The sequence below is a fragment of the Sceloporus occidentalis genome, unplaced genomic scaffold, assembly GCF_023333645.1.
Source record: "Sceloporus occidentalis isolate IW3139 unplaced genomic scaffold, rSceOcc1.0.p SCAF_2, whole genome shotgun sequence".
NCBI lineage: Eukaryota > Metazoa > Chordata > Lepidosauria > Squamata > Phrynosomatidae > Sceloporus > Sceloporus occidentalis.
The window spans coordinates 269,079,383-269,098,866 of record NW_028316982.1 but is presented as its reverse complement, the minus strand read 5'-3'; the positions used below and the strand labels follow the sequence as shown (position 1 = coordinate 269,098,866).

Here is a 19,484-nt window from a genome sequence, read left to right as displayed (position 1 = left end):
CTCCTCTCTTTCTCTCTCAGAAGCAACATGGCTCCTTGAGAGAACGCTAGAGCGGCCTGGGCTCCTCACAGCAACAGCGACGGAGCTTGGGGTGACGTCATCGCTCGGTGCCCGGCGGCGGCGGCGGCGGCGGCTGAGGGAAGGGTCTCAATGCGCACGCGCCACGGCCGCTCCGACGCCGCCGCCCCCGCCACCGTCGCCCGTTTCCCTCCGGCATGAGCCAAGCAGCCGCCGCCGCCGCCGCTGCCTCCTCTTCCTCGCCCCTGCCTCCGCCGGGCGCCACCTCCCGCGCCCTCCATGTGGAGCTCCCCTCGCAGCAGGTGAGGCGGCCATGGTCTGGCGGACCCTGCTGTCAGGCTTAGCGCGCGGGGCATTGTGGGAAAGGAAGGGCAGCGCTCCCAGAATGCCCCGCGGCTGGTGGCCTTTGGACTTTGGGTTGGGATGCTATTATCCATCATGCTATGTATAATCTCATTCTACAGTATATTCATATCTATCATTATGTAGCACGTGATATATGTATAATATTATGTATATTGTTATTATTATATGTTATATACATGTATCATATCATATATAGTCTATATATGTGTGTGTAGCATTATATATCGTATGTTATATATAATGTTATATAAATTTTATATATTATGTTACATATATATAACATATAATACAAATATAATATCTTGTTTTATATATATACCAGTAACTATAGTTGTATAGATTATTGTATATAATATTACATAGATTATTATATCTTTTAACGAAAGTAAATTCATTATAAAGTGACAACATGTGTAACTATATAAAAATATGTGTAAAAATATGTAGAAAACAATGTAAAGTACGGAATTAACATAATGGACAATGAATCAAATAATGTGATTGTATATAGTTATTATTATTATTATTATCTTTTATTTACACAGCGCTGTACATACAGTCTTTTAGTCAGACAGTTCCCTGCTCTAAAAGATTGTATGTACAGTGCTTTGTAAATTTACAGCGCTTTATAAATAAAAGATAATAATAATAATAATAATAATAATAATAACTATATACAATCACATTATTTGATTCATTGTCCATTATGTTAATTCCGTACTTTACATTGTTTTCTACATATTTTTATAAATCTATTAAACCCTCCCTTCCCTGAAATCAAAACACTTAATGCAGTATACTACTTTCATGGAGCATGGTGCGCCTGAAGAAGTGTGAGGGCCCGCGTCGTGTCTGGTGTGAACCTTGGAGCAGGACTCTGGGAGCCAGGGTTTATTCCCAGTTCGGCCATGGGAACCGGCTGGGCCATCTTGGGTGAGCCATACTCTCTCAGCCTCAGGATAGCAGGGGCAAACCCCCTCTGAAGAAATGTGCCAAGAAAGCTCTGATAGGTTTAGGGGTTGCCACAAGCTGGAAACTACTTGAAGGCATGCCAGCAAGAATAATAAAGAGGTACAGGGCTGTTGTAAAGATTGTCACAGGATGAATACTTTAATATGGGGGTACTAGAATCATAGAGTTAGAAGATATCACAAGGGCCATCCAGTCCAACCCCATTCTGCCATGCAGGAACTCTCCATCAAAGCAGCCTCAACTGAAAGACCTCCAAGGAAGGAGACTCCACCGAAATCTGAGAGGGAGTGTGTTCCACTGTCGAACAGCCCTTGCTCTCAGGAAGTTCCTCCTAATGTTTAGGTGGAATTTCTTTTCCTGTAGCTTGCATCCATTGCCCAAGATCCTAGTCTCTGGAGCAGCAGAAAACAAGCTTGCTCCCTCCTCAATATGATATCCCTTCAAGTATTTAAACAGGGCTATCATATCACCTCTTAACGTAAGGGGAACCCTGTTTGCTCAGACCAGGTGGCCAGTCTCCTTCCCTCAGTGTCCAGTTCCCAGAATGGCCACCCAAATGCCCTAATAGAAAGTCCAAAGAGCATAAGTCAAGGAGCCATCTCCCCTATATTACCCCACATCACTTTTGCAAAGGTATTTCCCGCTGATCCTGGAAGCTGTAACTAGTAGCTAATCAGAGATCTCCTCTGTCTAGTCTCCTCTTAAATCTACCTGGATTAGATCTTTATCTTTTGGTAATGAATTCTGCAAATGGTTATTCCCTTTTTATGCATCCGCTGCCCTGCTTCATGCTATGGCACTGAGTTCTGTTATGAGAGAGGGAGAATGAGCTTCATTCCACTTTTTCTGCACTGCATATAATATTGTAAATACAGTCGTCCCTCCGTTTGTGCGGACTTTGAATCCACATCCCTTGGGATGTGCACCCATTTCTGTTTTCACAGGAGGGTCCGAAACAGATCCCCTGCTAAAACGGAGGGGCGATCGTACCTACAAAACACCTTCATAGCAGTTTTTCAAACTAAAAACTGCAGATGTAGCCCATTTTGGAGGCAGTTGCTTCAGCCTCTTGATTATATTGGTTGCCCATTTCTGTACCTCTTCCACCTCTACAGTACGCTTTTTACTATTGGTGACTGCAACTGTATAGTGTTCTAGGCGTGGTTGGATTACATATCTGTGTGGAGACAGTACAAAAGTAGCTGTTTTCTCATGATCGCTAAAATGGAATCCATCTTTTCCAGGATCCCAAGAGTGTATTTATTTATTAAACTTATATCTGACTTTCCTCCAGAATAGAACAGCTGTTGTATATTTGAGTTTATAGCTATATATATATATATATATATATATATATATATATTTGAGGATTTGGAATGTTTTAAACCAAAGTGCATCACATATATGGAGTACATAAGCATACAGTGGAGCCTCCCATGGTTCCTCTGTTCAGTGCTGTGCCTCCAGCTGTAGGAGTACCTACAGCAAGGCACTACTCGGCTACTTCCCCACTCTCCAGGTGCATGAAATTAGCACTGGGGGTGGGATTGGAGGGAGATTTGCTGTTGTCCGGCCTCCACAATGACTAAGAAAGAAAGGAAATAAAAAGGAAATCCTTTTGCAGATGTATGTTGGATTCATGCCTGGGTAAGTTCCTAAGAGGGTGCCAGCCACTGTCTTGTGCCACTGCCTCCAGGCAGCTTCTGTAATAAGCAAAAATACCACTTCCTTGAGCAATGGAGGGACTGACGAATAAAGACGGTATTTAGAAAATACCTGTTATTTCAGTTTCCTCAACTTGTTTGCTGCATGATGAACATGTGGACAAAATAAGATAGTCAGATAATCTGTCTTTGAATGGGGGAAAAGACAGGCTGCCATTATTTTTCTTAGTAAGAAATGAGAAGTTTCCTTGCTCCTTGTTAGGACTCTTCTCCCCTCCTCCTCCTTTTCTGCTGGTTCTCTGGATAATGAATTTATTGGAGGGATTCTTAGTCTTGTGACTGATTGTTTGGAAAGGGACACAGAAGATTAAGCAAAACGATAAATTCTTCTGTTGGTGGGTTATCTAAATATAGTTCCGTGTGTAACTTCACAGACCAGCATCTTTCAACAAAACTCTTTGATGTGATATTCAGCTTGAATCTATGCTGAAGGAACTCCGTGATCAGTGCCAAGTGATTCTCTCAGCACAATCCTCTGACATTCATTAATTGACAGACTAAAGATACTTTTCTTCCCATTCCTCTTTCAAAACATGCTTTGTAAAACAGCAGCTCTTACTGTATGCTGGTGCTTGGCACCAGTAGCCGTGAGACATTGGGAATCCAGAAAAGTACTTAATGTTTGATCCCTTCATCTGCTGAAAAGTCTGAGTTAGATCGAGGTTTTAAAAGGTCTTACAGCCTCAACAGAGGACGCAGTGCCCTGACAGGTATCAGCCATCCTAAATTTGCACATGGTTTTGCCTGCCTCAGTAGTTGTTGTTAACTAATGTATATACTCCTGTATAAGTCTAGAAGTTTTAGTCAGAAAATTGGCCCAAAAAACTGGGTTGACTTATATACAGGTCCATCTGTCCTGGAAGCACTGACCATTGATGCATCCATCCTTCAGGATGAGGATGAACAGTTAAGCCTGTTGGAATTCTGTAGGTTCTTTGGCATTGTTTTCCTTTGCTTCATCATTTAGATCCTTTATTGCACGCCCCTAACTTTATTTATTTATTTGTTTGTTTGTTTATTTATATTTTATTTCTATCCTACCTTTCTCCCAAAAAGGGACCCAAGCCGGCTCACAATATAACTTATATTGACATCCACGGGTCATATCAAAATCCATAATTTTGGCCCCCAAACCTGCCCTCAACTTACACTCATAGTCAAGTATATATGGTACCTTCAACTTGACTTTGACCCTATGAATGAGAGACCTCCAAGTCACCCCCTCTGCTCAGGTCTTATAGGTGCTTTCATAGACGGGCCCTATTGGGTGCCGTCGTTATGCGTGAGGGGTGGCGCTTCCTGATGCACCTTGCCCCTTGCATGTAACAAGGGTGTCAAAATGGCGGCGCACTATACAGATGGGTACCGCCATTTTGACGTGGCGGACGCTTAGCTTCTGCACGTCACAACACAGTTGTGACGCCGCAGGGATGCCATTGGCACCTTGTGGCATCATAACTGCGCCACAAGAAGAACCAGCTTTTTGTGGGTTCTTTTTGCTGCACGGAGGAGCTGTGCAGTTTGTCCGCTGCGGCTCCCTCACACAGCAAACAAGGGTGGCGGCAGACCGCCCTTTTGGGCGGCCTGTAAAATGCCATAGACTCAGGGCCAAGGCTTCCTTGACTGAGTCCATCTGTCTGGAATATGGTCTTCCTCTTTTCTTCCTGCAATCTACCTTGCCAAGCAGGATTGTCTCTTCTAGGGAGTCCTGACTTCCTCTCATATGTCCAAAGTGCAACAGTGTCAGTTTTGTTATCTTGGCTTCTAGGGAGACATCAGGTTTGAATTGCTCTAGGTTCCATTTTGGTCTTCAGCAGCTCATGTTATACATAGAACTCATCTCCAGCACCACACTTCAAATGAGTTGATTTTCTTCCTATCATCTTTCACACTCATTCATTAGAAATGGAAAATACAGTGGCATGGATGCTCCTAACTTTAGTGTTCATTGATATATCTTTACACTTCAGGATCTTGTCCCTTTGTAGCTGAACTTCCAAGTCCTAGTCTTCTGATTTCTTCATTATAGTCCCATTCTGATTAATGACCGAAACAAGGCATGGGAAATCTTAAACTATTTCAGTGGAGGTCTTTAAACAGAGGCTGGCTGGCCATGGTATGCTTTGATTAAGAGTTCCTTCATAGAATCATAGAATTGTAGAGTTGGAAGAGACCACAAGGGCCATCCAGTCCAACCCCCTGCCATGCAGGAAATCCAAATCAAAGCATCCCTGACAGATGGCCATCCAGCCTCTGTTTAAAGACCTCCAAGGAAGGAGACTCTATCACCCTCCGAGGGAGTGCATTCCATTGTCGAACAGCCCTTACTGTCAGGAAGTTCCTCCTAATGTTCAGGTGGAATCTCTTTTCCTGGCAGGGGGTTGGACTGGATGGCCCTTGTGGTATCTTCCATCTCTATGGTTTTATGATTCAGTGTCATCATTTAAAGTTGTGTAAATCATCTTGCTATTTTTGTTTTTTTAATGTTCAGCTGTAGATCTGCCTTTGTGTCTTTGGTCATTTTTGTTTTCTATTGAGGTATAGGGCTTGGATGTTGGACTTGGCCTCTGCAATATCAGTGTCTGAGTCCCTTATTGGGACCATGGAAACCCATTGGGTGACCTTGGGCAAGTTGCACTCTCTCAGTCTTGGAGAAAGGGTAAACCCCCTCTGATCAAATCTTGCCAAGAAAACCCCATGATAGGTTCGGTTCCCCTTAAGGCAGTGGTTCCCAACCTTTAGTCTTCCCGATGATTTCATCTTCAGCTCCCAAATTGTTAGCCAAATTGGCTGAAGCTTCTGGGAGCTGAAGTCCAAAACAAATGGAAGACCAAAGGTTGGAAACCATTGCCTTAGGGTCACCATAAATTGGAATGAACTTGAAGGTGTATACCAAACCTCTGTGATCGAGACCTTCTGTGCTAGATGACACTCTGTAAACAGCAGCGATCACCAGGTCATTCACATGAGGCTTCTGCTTTTGGCCTAGCTTAGCTAGGGCTGTTCATAGGGGTCTAATGCCTGTTCTTATACTGTAAAAGATCATCCTTGTGCAAAGGCTGATAGGTTCAAGCTGCAGGTTAGGAGACAAGAGACAGATGATGGGACAGTGCAAGTGGGGTGACAGAGGGACAATAACTAATAGAAGCTGCTGCCACGAGAGGCTAGAAAGTATTAATGAAAATGTGGTGTATTTCTAAGAGCTAACAATGGACATGTATCTTTTCTTAATGTGCAGATTCTTCCTTATGTCTATAAAGCCACCAGGAAATTTCAGCTAGAATGTTAAAAGCACGGAAACAACTATAATTTTTTTAAAAGGAACGTGTCGTCTACCAGTCTTGTCTAGCCATTTGTCCGAATTCCAGGAAATAAGTTTCTCAATTGTGCAAGATTAAGTGGCAGAACTGGGTGGTATAATCTTGCTGCTTTTACAAAGTTATTGCCAAAGAGTTTGGTATTATTTAAAGGCATGAGAAGGAGCTAGAATCATGAAGTAGAATTGTCTGATTACGGTTATAAATACATGAGACCTCTGGTGACCCTAAGAAGCAGCGTGGAGGAGGGCTTGGAGATATGGATCAGAGCGTGCTACTGAGAGAAGAGGGACCTGTTTTTGCTGGTTCCCGTTTTGTTTCCTCAACACTGCCCTTTTTTAAAGGGAGCGCTGAAACAGGTGGTGCTGGTGGTCAAGCTTACTTGCAAGTTGTAACTTCAAAAGCTGGATGTCAAACACCAGATCTGTGTTTTAAGCTATTTTTGTGTTTAAAGACTCTACAGTTGAAAAACCCAGCAGTGTACTGAAAGGCTGTGCATCTTACAGACGCCAAAACATTGTGTTTTATTGAGGCCGCATGCAAAGCGCTTTGTCCGAATTCTTTGGGCCGTTGTAGCTTGCCAGAGGGTGACTTTGTTATATTTTGTATAATATAGAGGAAATGCTTGGGGGAAACAATTGACCTTTTAAGGCACATATCTCTACAAGAAGAGGATAGTTGACAAGCTTCTGTAAAAGTGCTGCTTTTTGTAAGCTTGCGTTGTTCCTGGAAGCCTATTCATGGAATTACAAGGTTTTTTAATTGAATCTCTAGGAATCAAGCAGTGATTTAGCACCACTGCTGCTACTCTTGAAAACTTATTTGACATAAGAAGGTTCAAAGATAGGCCAGGATTATTCAGGAAGTGGCTTGAGGAAGTATGGTCTCTTGAGGAGAGGCTAGAAGTATTTGGGCATGAAGGGTGGGAAGAAAGCAGGAAAGGAGACTAGCCTTTCAGTGTCAGCACTGTAATAGATAAGAAATGGGGTTCCCATCATTTGTAGGTCACCAGTTGAGTGCATCCAGGTTTGGGCCAATGAGTGCCAGGCAAATAAGCAAGAGGGACATCACAGTTCCTCTCCATGTTTTGCTCCTCAGTTTATATGGCAGCTTTCAGGTGATAGCTCTGACTTCAGGTATGTATGTGGTCCATTAGTACTTTTCCTCCCTCTGGAAAAGAACAAAATAATTGAGGGCAAGGAAGGACTTTAGAAAGTACTGGTGATAAAAGGGATTAACGGCTCCTTCTTGCTCTGTAATACCCCAGGCAGCAGAGGTCTTGTATCCAAAGAGAATGGATATATTGGCTCTATCAGTGATTCTACTCCTGAGTTTGCTCCATTTTTACTGCTGACATATAAGATGTGCCAGTGGCCATGTATTCGGTGAGTGACGCAGGTTGAGTGCCTTGGGTCTGAGAGTACCACCCCAATAATTGGCATGTTGTTGTTTTGGTACTAACATGGCAAGTAATAATGATTTGTGTGCAGCGTGTGTATATATGCATGAGCATCAGTCCCAATGAAGTGTGTGACTGCAAAATAAGAGCAGGATGTCACAGCATGATGTCACTGTTTAGTGTGTGTTTGCCATGAACAATCTTGATTCACATTCTCAGGTTCAGCAGTTTCTGATTAATTGCCTTGTGTTGCAGTGCTAGATGCATATCTTACAGGATTGGTAACTGTCCAGTGGTAGAACTCCTTTTTCTATATTGATTGTAGATTCTCTGGGAGTACTGCCCTTATTAAAAACCATTACATGAGGCCTGATGCTTAATGCTTGGCCTTCCTTGCAATTCTGTTAATTAAATGATTCCTGCCTATTTTTGTAAATTGCTATTTTAACTAGGAATCTTGCTAATCAGTGTTAGACTATGGCACTTCTGTATTCACAGATACAGAGGATTTAGGGCAATCCCCCCCCCCCCACCCAAGTTAATATCTTCTAGGAATTTAGTGTCTGTTAAACTGGATGAACCACTCTCTGAACTTATTTAAGAGTTCATATTCCTATTACAGAGCCAGTGTGGTTTAGTGGTTTGAGTGCTGGGCTGTGATTTGAGAGGCCGTGGGTTGAATCCCTGCTCAGCTGTGGAAAGGCAATATCACACACTCTCAGCCTCAGAGGAAGGCAAAGGGACTTCTCTCTCTCCTCCCCAACAAATCTTGCCCCCAAAAATCCCTGTGATAGGTTCACTTTAGGATGGCATAAGTCAGAAACATCTTGAAATCACACAACAACAACAAATCAATCATAAAAGTACCCAGTTCTTATTTGTTTTTATTGAATCGGGAAAGCACTGAAGAAAATATACAGTTGTCCCTCCATATTCGCTAGAGTTAGGGGAACAAGACCCCCGTGAATATGGAAAAACTGCAAATAACAAAAACACTGTTTTTACCTGAGAGGACACCTCTCTAGGAATCTCTAGGTCCTCCAGTGCAGCTCTGTGGTCAATGTCCAACATACACTGACCATAGAATGGCACTAGAGTAGCTACAAATGGTCTTTCAGTGCAACTTTTAGTTAAAGTTGACCACAGAGTTGCACTGGAGAACATATTAATGAAATCTGTGAATAATCAAATCCGCAAATATCAAAGCCGCAAATATGGAGGGATGACTGTATACTCTTTCCTATGGAAGTTATATCAGTAAAGGCGTATAGTCTATGAGTTTGGAATGGATGTAGAAACAAACTGGTAGACCAGAAATTAATGTGATAAAGATAGGTCAAATGTCAGCTAGAGACTGGCAGAAAAAAAATAACAAGTATTTCCCCAGAGTATCTGTACTGATGAGAAGAAAGTTAATTTATATGGTTGTTTGAAGAATACTTAGTAGATTACCATCTTATGGGAAAAGAAAGAAATTGGTAAATATCAAGAAACATATTTACATCATTAAACATGTATGGTATGTGAACTAGTAGAAGAGAAAAGCGTAGGTAAGGTAGCCTCCTTATTTCCAAATCGGTTTTATTTTTACAAAGAGAAAAGTACGACAAGTTGGAAAATGAACAAAACAGGCAAATGGGGTGAGAAATACTGGATATGTACCCTGAAAGCACCAGATCCAGTCTGATCTTGGAAGCTAAGCAGTGTCAGGGGTGGTTAATGTTTGAAAGAGGGACCACTAAGGAATAATAAAGTGCTATATTTCATAGGAAGTTAATGGCAAACCACCTCTGAGTATTCCTTGCCTGAGAATGTCCTGTGATTTGTTGGCTCAGCATAAGTCAAAAGGTGATTTGAAGGTACGCATACGTGCACACACACACGCAGGAACAGGAGATGATGATTCTTCACTTGTGGATATGTAAAAAGTGAATTAAGTATTACAGGATGATGGTTCAGCTAATAAATTAAATTTTTCAGCGTAACCTATTGGAGCAGCCTGCACAACATATGTCCCGGGGGTTGCATTTGGTCCACCAAAGGATTTCAGGTGGCCCATGAGGATGTAGAACAACTTCAAGGGTCCTCCACTGCCTGGATTTCTCCCTAGGAGAAGGACAGGCAGGGGAGTAGGAGGACAGGCAAATGCTTGCCTTGCAAGGCTCCTCCACTGCCCAACTTTTTCTTGAGGAGAAAGCTGGGCGGTGGAGGAGAATGGGTGAACGCTGCCCTGCAAAGCTCCTCTGCTGCTCGGCTTTCTCCCAAGGAGAAGGATGGATGGAGGAGGAGGACAGGCAAACACTTGCCCCACCAAGCTCCTCCTCCCCCTGGCTTTCTCCTGAGAAGTCCAGATGGTGGAGGAGGAAGAGGGGCAAGCATTTGCCCCTCAAGGCTTGGCCTTCTCCCAAGGAGAGGTCTGGGCTGAGGAGGACAACAAGGATCTTTCACTGCTTGGCTTTCTCCTGAGGAGAGGGCTGGGCAGAGGAGGAGGATGGAATTAATATTAATTAATTCTCATTAATATTATTAATTAATAAATATTTAATTTAAATCTATCTGTGGCACATAGAATGATAAATTTGGAAGAGACCCCAAGGGCCATTGAGTCCAAACCCACTAAGAGTTTAGCCTATTTTAATTTTGGTCCCTACCTATGGCCAAGTTGTGCAGGCCTGTATTAGAGTCTTTAGTTCCTTTATTCTGTTTTGTCACATAATATTGGAGTACTCTAAGCAAACAGGAATAAGTTTCATAGACTTATAATAGTTAGAATAAGATTAGTTTGGCTGGATTTGTTCTTGAGAAATCCATCTTGGCTCCTCCTGAGCACCGACTGCATTTTCATCAAGATAGAGATTCCTGTATAAACCATTCTAGTATTTTTCAGGGCTAGCCTGAAGGAAGAGGCTCCTCCCTCCTTAACTGTCATCTTCCGGCCTGAGGGAGTGATCAAGCAGGCCCAGCTCCACCAGGAATAGCCTGAAGGAAGAGACTCCTCCTTCCTTAACTGTCATCTTCTGGCCTGAGAGGGAGTGATCAGGCAGGCCCAGCTCCACCAGGAATAGCTTGAAGAAAGAGGCTCCTCCCTCCTTAACTGTCATCTTCCGACCTCCTATTCCCCTCCAGCTATGCTCTGACTGTGTGGGGGAGAGGCTTGCGTACCCTAATGATGTCGTGAGCTATGCTGGCGGTGGTATAATAGCCACCGGCAGGGCCTCCCATGCCAGACAGTTCACAACCGAAGGGTCTGACCAAGAGCGCCAAAGGGCAGGATGGGCTCTCTAGCCTTATGGCAACTATCCTAGGAGAAGGAAAACTCTAATCGCAACCCCGGGCAGATGGTGCTCGTCTAACCCTGTAAGGTCAACCATCTAAGAGAAGGAAACTAATCAAACCTACGACCCGAGGACCTCGCTGCCACCATCCATGCTTGTCAAGGCCTCAGCAGACAAACCTCTGATTTAAAGGGTGAGGCCAGTTCTGTGCATGCTGCGCTGCACCAGAAAAATCCATTGCACAAGCTCAAAGGATACATCCAACATCATCAACGCTCTTGTAGAAAGCATGGATGGGTCCTTCCTGAATCTTCATTCACGAAGTAAAGCCAAGAAGAAGAAGAATTTTTCCAAGTATTGAGGTCAGGCTGACTTGGTCTGTAGTTTCTTGGATGATCTTTGTTGTTTTTTTCTCAAGAGAAAACACTGTTTGACCTTCTCCAGTCCTTTGGCACCTCACCTGTTCTCCAAGATTTCTCAGAAATGATGGCAAAGGGTTCAGAAAGTACATAAGCAAGTTCCCTCAATACTCTAGAATCCATTTCATCTGGCCCTGCAGATCTGAACTCTTTTAGATTAGCTAGTTGATTCTTGATAAAGTCCCTATCAATTAAGAGAATGCTATGTACTGTACTAAGGGAATACTAGCTTTTAAAAGGTAAGTAATGATGAAATGAGTTTGTGAATGAATCATGTCAAGGCTGAAGCTTGGATGATGAAAGTATGGTTTGATGAAAATACAGTTTTCAACATATTGTAGTAATTATGTAAGAAAGTCCTGTTACGTAGTTCTGCAAAGTTGTCATTATCACAGAAAGAGGTTACTGTGGTTAGTTCTGTCCTTTTAAAATTCTTTGACTTTTGGTTTTCTTTGCAGCGGCGTCTTCGTCACCTGCGGAACATTGCAGCACGGAACATTGTCAATAGGAATGGTTTTTGTCTCTTGGATACCTACTTCACCCTTCATTTATGTGATGATGCAAAGATATGTAAAGGTACACAGAGCCTTATTGCCACTTTTCCCCCTCCCCCCCTTTCTGATCCCTTAAGGTTCATCTTGGCTGCATCCACACTACAGAAATAATCCAGGTTGACACCATGGCTCAATGCTATGGAATTCTGGGAACTGTAGTGTTGTGAGACATTTAACCGTCTCTGTCAGAGAGTTTTGGTGCCACAACAAACTACAATTCCCAGAATTCCATCGTATTGAGCCATGGCCTTTAAAGCAGTGTCAACTTGGATTATTTCTGCAGTGCGGATGCAGCCCTTGTCTTAACAGGATTTACATGTAATTTTCTGTTCTGCTGTATGATACTTCGTGAGATAATAGCTTTATCTCTCCAATACAGGTGGTGACAAAATTTTAACTTGAAAGCAGATATTACTGGTTTTATTATTTGTGGCAGCTGTAGTGTCCAATTCTGATGGAATAATTTCTGGCCGTTGGATACTTTGTGGCAGAAGTGATGTATAAATTTACATCTTAAACAGTCTAGTCTGGGGCAGGAGGAGGAAGACTATTCTGCCCATATGTAGTATTGCTTTTCTTACATGCGTATAGTTTGGGATGCTTGACTGTGCATTATAAGAAGAAATACACTATTTTTAATGTTGCTTGGAAGAGAGCCATTGAATCAATTGGAATCAGCTGAATGTGTTTGTCTCGCCATTCAGCTATTGATTGAATGGGTCTACTATAGTTGGGACTAACCAACAAGATTCCAGCCATATGTTTTTAAAATAAGGTCTACTACTACCACAAAACCACATTTAAATTGTGCCAGTAAATCAGATTTCTGAAAGGATCTTCATTTGTGTTATTTGAAAGAGCTACAATCTGAGCTTGGCATTTTTGGTGTAAATTAGGTACTGCTACCTGAGAGTAGGCAGGCTTACTGTTGAACATAAAGAAAAAAAATGACCATGGAGGTTCTTCACAAGTTCAACCCAGACAATGAAGATATAGAAATAGTAAAGGAGTTCCTATACCTTGGATCAAACATTGATCAGAACAGGGACTACAGTCCAGAAATGGGAAGAAGACTGAGAATGGGGAGGGCAACTATGGAAGAACTAGAAAAGCTCCTAAAGAGCAAAGATATATAACTAAGGCCCGTTACAGACGGGCCTTTGCTCCGCCCCCAGTATGTACTAGGGGTCAGCCGAGGACACAGGGTCCAATCAGGCCTCACCCCCAGTACGTACTGGGGACGTCAAAATGGCGGCACCCTATACACATGGGCACCACCATTTTGACGTGATGGATGCTTAGTGTCCGTATGTTGTGGCACGGTTGTGATGCCACACGTGCGCCATTGGCGCCTTGCAGCATTACAACTGCACTGCACGAAGAACCCCCTTTTTGCGGGTTCTTTTTGCTGCGCGGGGGAGCCATGCGGTTTGTCTGCTGCGGCTCCCTCTCACAGCAAACACGGGCGCCGGCAGAGTGCCCTTTTTGGGCGCTCTGTAAAGTGCCTAAGCATGAAAGTTAGAATCCTAGAAGCAATTTTATTCCCCATTACCATGTATGGATGCGAGAGCTGGACAGTTATGAAAATGGACAAAAAGAGAATAAATTCATTTGAGATGTAGTGCCAAAGGATACCGTGAACAGCAAAAAGAACAAATAAATGGGTCTTAGAACAGGTCAAGCCTAAATTTTCTCTGGAGGCAAAGGTGACTAAACTGAGACTGTCATACTTGGTCCACATCATGAGAAGGCGTGAATCATTAGAAAAGACAATAATGCTAGGAAAGGTGGAGGGAAGTAGAAAGAAAAGAAGACCACATGCGAGATGGATAGATTCAGTTAAGGAGGTCACAAGTATGAATCTGCAAGAACTTAGAAGGATAATGGGGATAGGGAGTCTTGAAGGTGTCTCATCCACAGGCTCGCCATGAGTCGAGATCTGCTCGAGGGTAGTTAACAACAACAAACCTGATCCTGCAAATGTGAAAGCATGAGTAGCAGTTAAGATTGTAGTTGGGGATTGGCAAAACATGTCCCTCCTCAAAGCTGTTTGTGTGGCCCTTGACCTCTTCAGACTCCCTGGACTGCCCTTCTTCTGACAAACAAAAAAGGTGACTTATTCCTCCTGCAAATCTCCAACAGCACCCTTCCATTCACTTCTGGATTTATTTGTTTTCTGTTGTTGTGGAGGATTTTCTTGACAGTCTGTGTGGCCTCTAGAAAATCTCGGGGCAGTAAATTGGCCTCAGAGTCACCTTTGTTGCTGTTCCAGCTGTAGGAGGAGATAATTCTTGTAGTTCTACAGAATGAAGAAGAGTGGCACCAGATAATATCAATGTCTTCACCATACCATAAGGATCCTTTTTTGGTTTTACTCTTATTAGTGAATTTTAATAGGTTTACTATGCTTTAAATTCTTTTTTTAGATAAAATTTGGAACAGTTTTAAATTACAGTTGGCCCTCCATTTTCATGGGGGATCCGTTCTGGACCCCCCCCCCCAGTGAAAACAGAGGCTCGTGCTTATTCAAGCCCCATAGGCTTGAATGGAGCACGCCCCTCTGCGCGTGGCATGGGCACGTGCGCCATTGCAAATAGTGAAGGTTGCCCCTCTGTGTATTTTCAAGGGTGCGGATCTCAGATCCGTGCATTAGGAGGGGTGAATGTACTTAAATTGTTTAAGAATATATATCCTGACTTTCTTCTGAGATGGGAAGATTGTATACTGCCTTGAAATTTCATGATAGCATGTGGGATTGTTTTGTTGTTGTGTACCTTCAAACTGTTTCTGACTTACGACAGGGTTTTCCTGGGAAGATTTGTTCAAAGGGAGTTTCCTTTAGCCTTCCCCTGAGGCTGAGAGAGTGTGACTCGCCCAAGGTCACCCAGTGGGTTTCTATGGCTGAGTTGGAACCATGACACCATGCCATGTTGTAATAATTTTTTATATGTTCCTCTATAACCAAAGCTCAGAAACCTCCATTTTTCAATCTAACATTTCAAAGATTTTGCTCTGATTACTGAATTCTGTAATCTGCAATGCATTTTACTGATCCAGAGCACTCTTACGCCTTGATCTTCCTTGAACTCTCACAGTGTCACCTTCTGTCTGGTTTTGTATTCTCTTAAGTGGATGAAAGTTCATCCCTTTTTTGTAGACTCCAGTAACAGGCTTTTCCTGATGTTGCAAATGCCAGGAATTTATGCCTTACCGCCCCTCTGCCCTCGACCTATCGCCAGACTCTGCACAAAAGACTCTGCACAATCTATCTTAATATTTTTCTAAGATGCTTATCTCCATAGTAATTAAGCTTTGGACAACAGTTAAGGACATGGAATATGACCCCAGTGCCTGCATTCTTGGCCATTCCTAGATATGTTCAGAATTGTGGACACTAGATGTTGTTTTTCCACCAGGTCTCAAACTGAATAATCAAAAGATCAGAGTTTAAAACTGTATGCATAGGTAATGTAGGTATCCAAGCTGTTTGTCTGGATGTGCAGCGAGTACTTCTTGGACAATCTTTGTTTAGGATGAGAGAAATGGCTTTTTTCCCACAGCACCTCAGAAATGCAGCTTTATCAAAGTTAGTTGATCCTTGTTGGAGGTTTGTGCTGCACTGGCATCCACTCCTCTTGAAAGGGTCACATAACCATGTTGTTGACTGAATGAGTTACAACACCTTCTTCTGTTGCCGTCATTCGGATCATTTATCCTTTGTCTCCTTGGCAAAGTGTGTCATGCCCTCATTTGGTACTGAGCATGACACACTTTTATATCAACACAAAAACAGTATTTTTGCAGCCCCTAAGGGTCCCATGCCTTCCCAAACCCTGATATTAGGTGTCGGGGGGGGGGTGGATGATCCCAAAAGTGGCCCCAAAAATGGTCTCGAAATGGTTCCATGGTTATAAGCTATTCTGCCTTTTATTCTTGCATTTGACTTCCCTCATCATTCAGCGTGGTGTAGTGGTTTTGAGTCTTGGACCATGATTCTGGAGACCAGGGTTCAATTCCCAGCTCAGCCAGGAAACCCACTGGGTGACCTTGGGCAAGTCACATGCTCTCAGGAAACCCTCTAGGAAGGCCATGGCAAACCACCTCTGAAGTGGTTTGGATTGCCTGAAGGCACACAACACACACTCGCACACACAATTTTTAGGCTTCTGGGCTCATATAGATCTTTATTTAAAACAGGAAGCGACTAGAACAGGAAGGTAAATTGATTGCTGGTTTGAAAAAAGTTCAGTATAAACTGATGGAGACCTTTATAGAAGTGAAAGAGTTGAAGAGGTCCCAAACATTTTAAAATATGGCAAAATAGACAGTAGTGTCCCGTCCCCCCCCCAAAAGGCTTAGGAAATACTCTTGGCCATATAGGACAGTGGGATCAAATTAATCTATAGCAATAGCAATAGCAAGTACATTTCTATACTGCTTATCAGTGCACTTAAGCACTCCATAAACGGTTTACAAAGTGTAAGCTAATTGCCCCCAACAATCTGGGTACTCGTTTTAGCAACCTCAGAAGGATGCAAGCCTGATTCAGACTTGAGCCCTTCGTTGGTATTGAAATCGCAACCTTATGGTTTGTGAATGAGTGGCTGCAGTACAGGCATTTAACCACTGTTCCATCAGGGCTCTTAATTGTTTTGCTTCTGGGCCTGTGCATATAACATTTTTGGATTTAATCATCAGGATACCAATATTACTCAAATCTATCTCTCTTCTGAAACTAATGTCAGTTTTGAAATCGTGAATTGTTCCTCGGATGCAGTGTAGAATTGCATCTGGGTGAGGAAAGTTGAGGCCTAACGCAGACAAGACAGAAGTTCTGTTATTTGCTGTGAAATCTGACCAGGCATTGGATTTACAACTTGTTCTGCGTGGAATTCTGTACCCTGTAAAAAATCAGGTTCACAACTTGGATGTGGGTGTCTGGCTGGACCTGACATAGTGCTATAAGACCAGGTGAATGTGGCGGCAAGAATGTCTTCCCTGTTTCAGTTGGTTTGCCAACTGCACACTTTCTTGGGGAGGACAGGTCTGGCCACCATCGTTCACATCTTCATTACATTCCAGACAGACTTCTGCCATGCACTCTGTGGACTCTCAGGGGCAAATGTTTGGAAATTACAGCTAGTGCAAAATTTGGTAACCAGACAGTTGTTGTATCAATGCTTTATAGACCTTGCATCTTGCACCAACTGCATCAGCTTTCAGTTTGCTCACAAACTCGATACAAGGCATTGCTTCTGACTTTCAGAGCCCTGAATGGCTTGGTGGTGAGATATCTGATAGACTGTCTCTTACCCTTTGACCCTGGCCCAAATCTTGAAATCTCTAGATTTTACCACCCCGCAAGGCTAGGTTGGTAGTACGTGTGACATGGCTTTCTTTGTAGTGGCACCGATGCTGTGGAACACAATCCCAACGGAAGTCAGGTTAGCTTCATCCCTCTTGAATTTCTGATAACTAAGACTGTAATAATAATAATAATAATAATAATAATAGGATTTATTTATATACTGCCCAATCACTGGGAATCTGAGCGGTTTACAACAGAGGGGATAATAGACGGTTCCCTGCCCTCAGGCTTACAATCTGAAAGACACGACACAAAAGGAGAAGGGAATGGTGAGGGCGGGAAGAGATCAGGTCCAGCAGTTCTTCTCTCCCTCTGAGGCCTGGACCAAGGCAGATGGACCGGAGGGAGGGCTTGTCTTCTTCCAGGCAGGCCTGGTGGAGCTAGCCTGCCTCTCTCTCCCTCAAGATAGAGGATGAAGGGAGGCCTTGTCTTCTTCCAGGCAGGCCTGGTGGAGCTAGCCTGCTTCTCTCTCCCTCAAGATGGTGGATGAAGGGAGGGCTTACAGTATTTTGTATGCCTTTGGGCCTTAAACTAGGGGTGGTTCGTTTGGATGGTCCAATAGTGGAGTTTAAATTTTTTTAAAATAGTTTTAATTCATGTTCTAGCCAGTATTTAAATGATGTTTTTATCTGTTGGGCATTGTGGTCCCTGGTAGGCTGAAGCTTGATACATGAAATAATTATTACATTCCAAGAGATGTGAGTTGACATTCACCAGATCGAAAACTTAGTGAAATCCCATGCATGTCTAATCAAAAGTATGTCCTGTGGATTTCCTTGGGGCTTACTTCCAGGTAAATGGTCTTTGTCTCCTTAACTTCCTTTTTTGTAATTGGAGAAACAAGAAATGTTAAGGCTTAAATTCAGGAGCAGTACACCTGAGGTGTGTTTGTGGGGCCTCTTTCCATTCCTGTAATCTTCCAGTTTCTGCATAGATGGCCAAAAATTGGGAGAAGAGGTGTAGATAAAATAAAATAAAATAATACAGTATAAAAATAAAATTGTAATTTATATCCCGCTTTTTGTTACCACAATCAAAGCGGCATACAACCTTTAAAAAATACAATACAGTCCGCCCTTGCCTTACGCGGGGAATCCGTTCTGGACCCCGCCGCGTAAAGCAATTTCTGCCTATGCTCGAGCCCCATTGGAAACGGGCGCCCCTTGCATACACATATGCTCAAGACCACGTAAAGCACGCCCGCGTATAATGCGGGCACGCTGTATATACAATTTCCACATACACCCCTTAAAAAAGGATTAGACAATTCTATCCATTAAAATTACAGACAGTAAAATCTAAAAACAATAATACAATAATAGAATAACGGTGGGCAGAGTCTTCACTTATATATGTCTGTGGGGGGATCTTTACATGGCTGGGTTCTCTTCCGGGAAGGCCTGCTGGAAGAGATCCGTCTTGATAGCTTTCTTGAAGCTCTCTAGGTTGGTAATTTGACGGATCTCGTCCAGCAGGCCATTCCATAAAGTGGGAGCGATCGCGGAAAAAGTCCTCTGGGAGGTCACTGTCAAACTGTTCCCAGGGGATCTGAGGGTACGGGGCAGATTATATGGAAAGAGGCGATCCTTTAAGTAGGTTGGGCACAAGCCATGGAGGGCTTTAAAGGTAATGACAAGCACCTTGTACTGTGCCCGGAAACTAATAGGCAGCCAGTGGACTGATTTCAATATTGGTGTAATATGGTCATTCCTAGTTGTTCCTGTTATCAGTCTGGCTGCCATGTTCTGTACCAGTTGAAGTTTCCGGACTAGGCACAAGGGTAGCCCCATGTAGAGCGCATTGCGAAAATCAAGTCTTGAGGTTACCAGTGCATGTACTACCATTTCAAGGTCACCCCGTTCCAGGACCTTGATAACAGGCACTCTTGACCGTTGCATTCACCTGATTTCTCCTGTAGACTGGAACTGGCCAGAACCCCACTTTTGTTTTTGAAAAACAGGACTTTTCTGTTTCTTTTCTTAAATAAGTGCAGGGTTTATCTTATTTTAAAGGCGAACTGCTATTCCTGCAGGAATACAGGACAAGCAATTCATTCTTTTTGGGCCTCCCAT

At 43.1% G+C, this 19,484-nt stretch overlaps 1 protein-coding gene across 1 annotated transcript in view; it reads left to right on the top strand.

The window, feature by feature from the left end:
* Nucleotides 1-215: 215 nt before the first annotated feature.
* Nucleotides 216-19,484, top strand: part of UVRAG (UV radiation resistance associated) — a 120,524-nt gene continuing 101,255 nt past the window's right edge. The window contains exons 1-2 of the mRNA XM_089513015.1: nt 216-320; nt 11,949-12,066. Of these exons, the coding sequence (XP_089369141.1) occupies nt 216-320; nt 11,949-12,066 (223 nt within the window). The remainder of the gene's footprint in view (nt 321-11,948; nt 12,067-19,484) is intronic.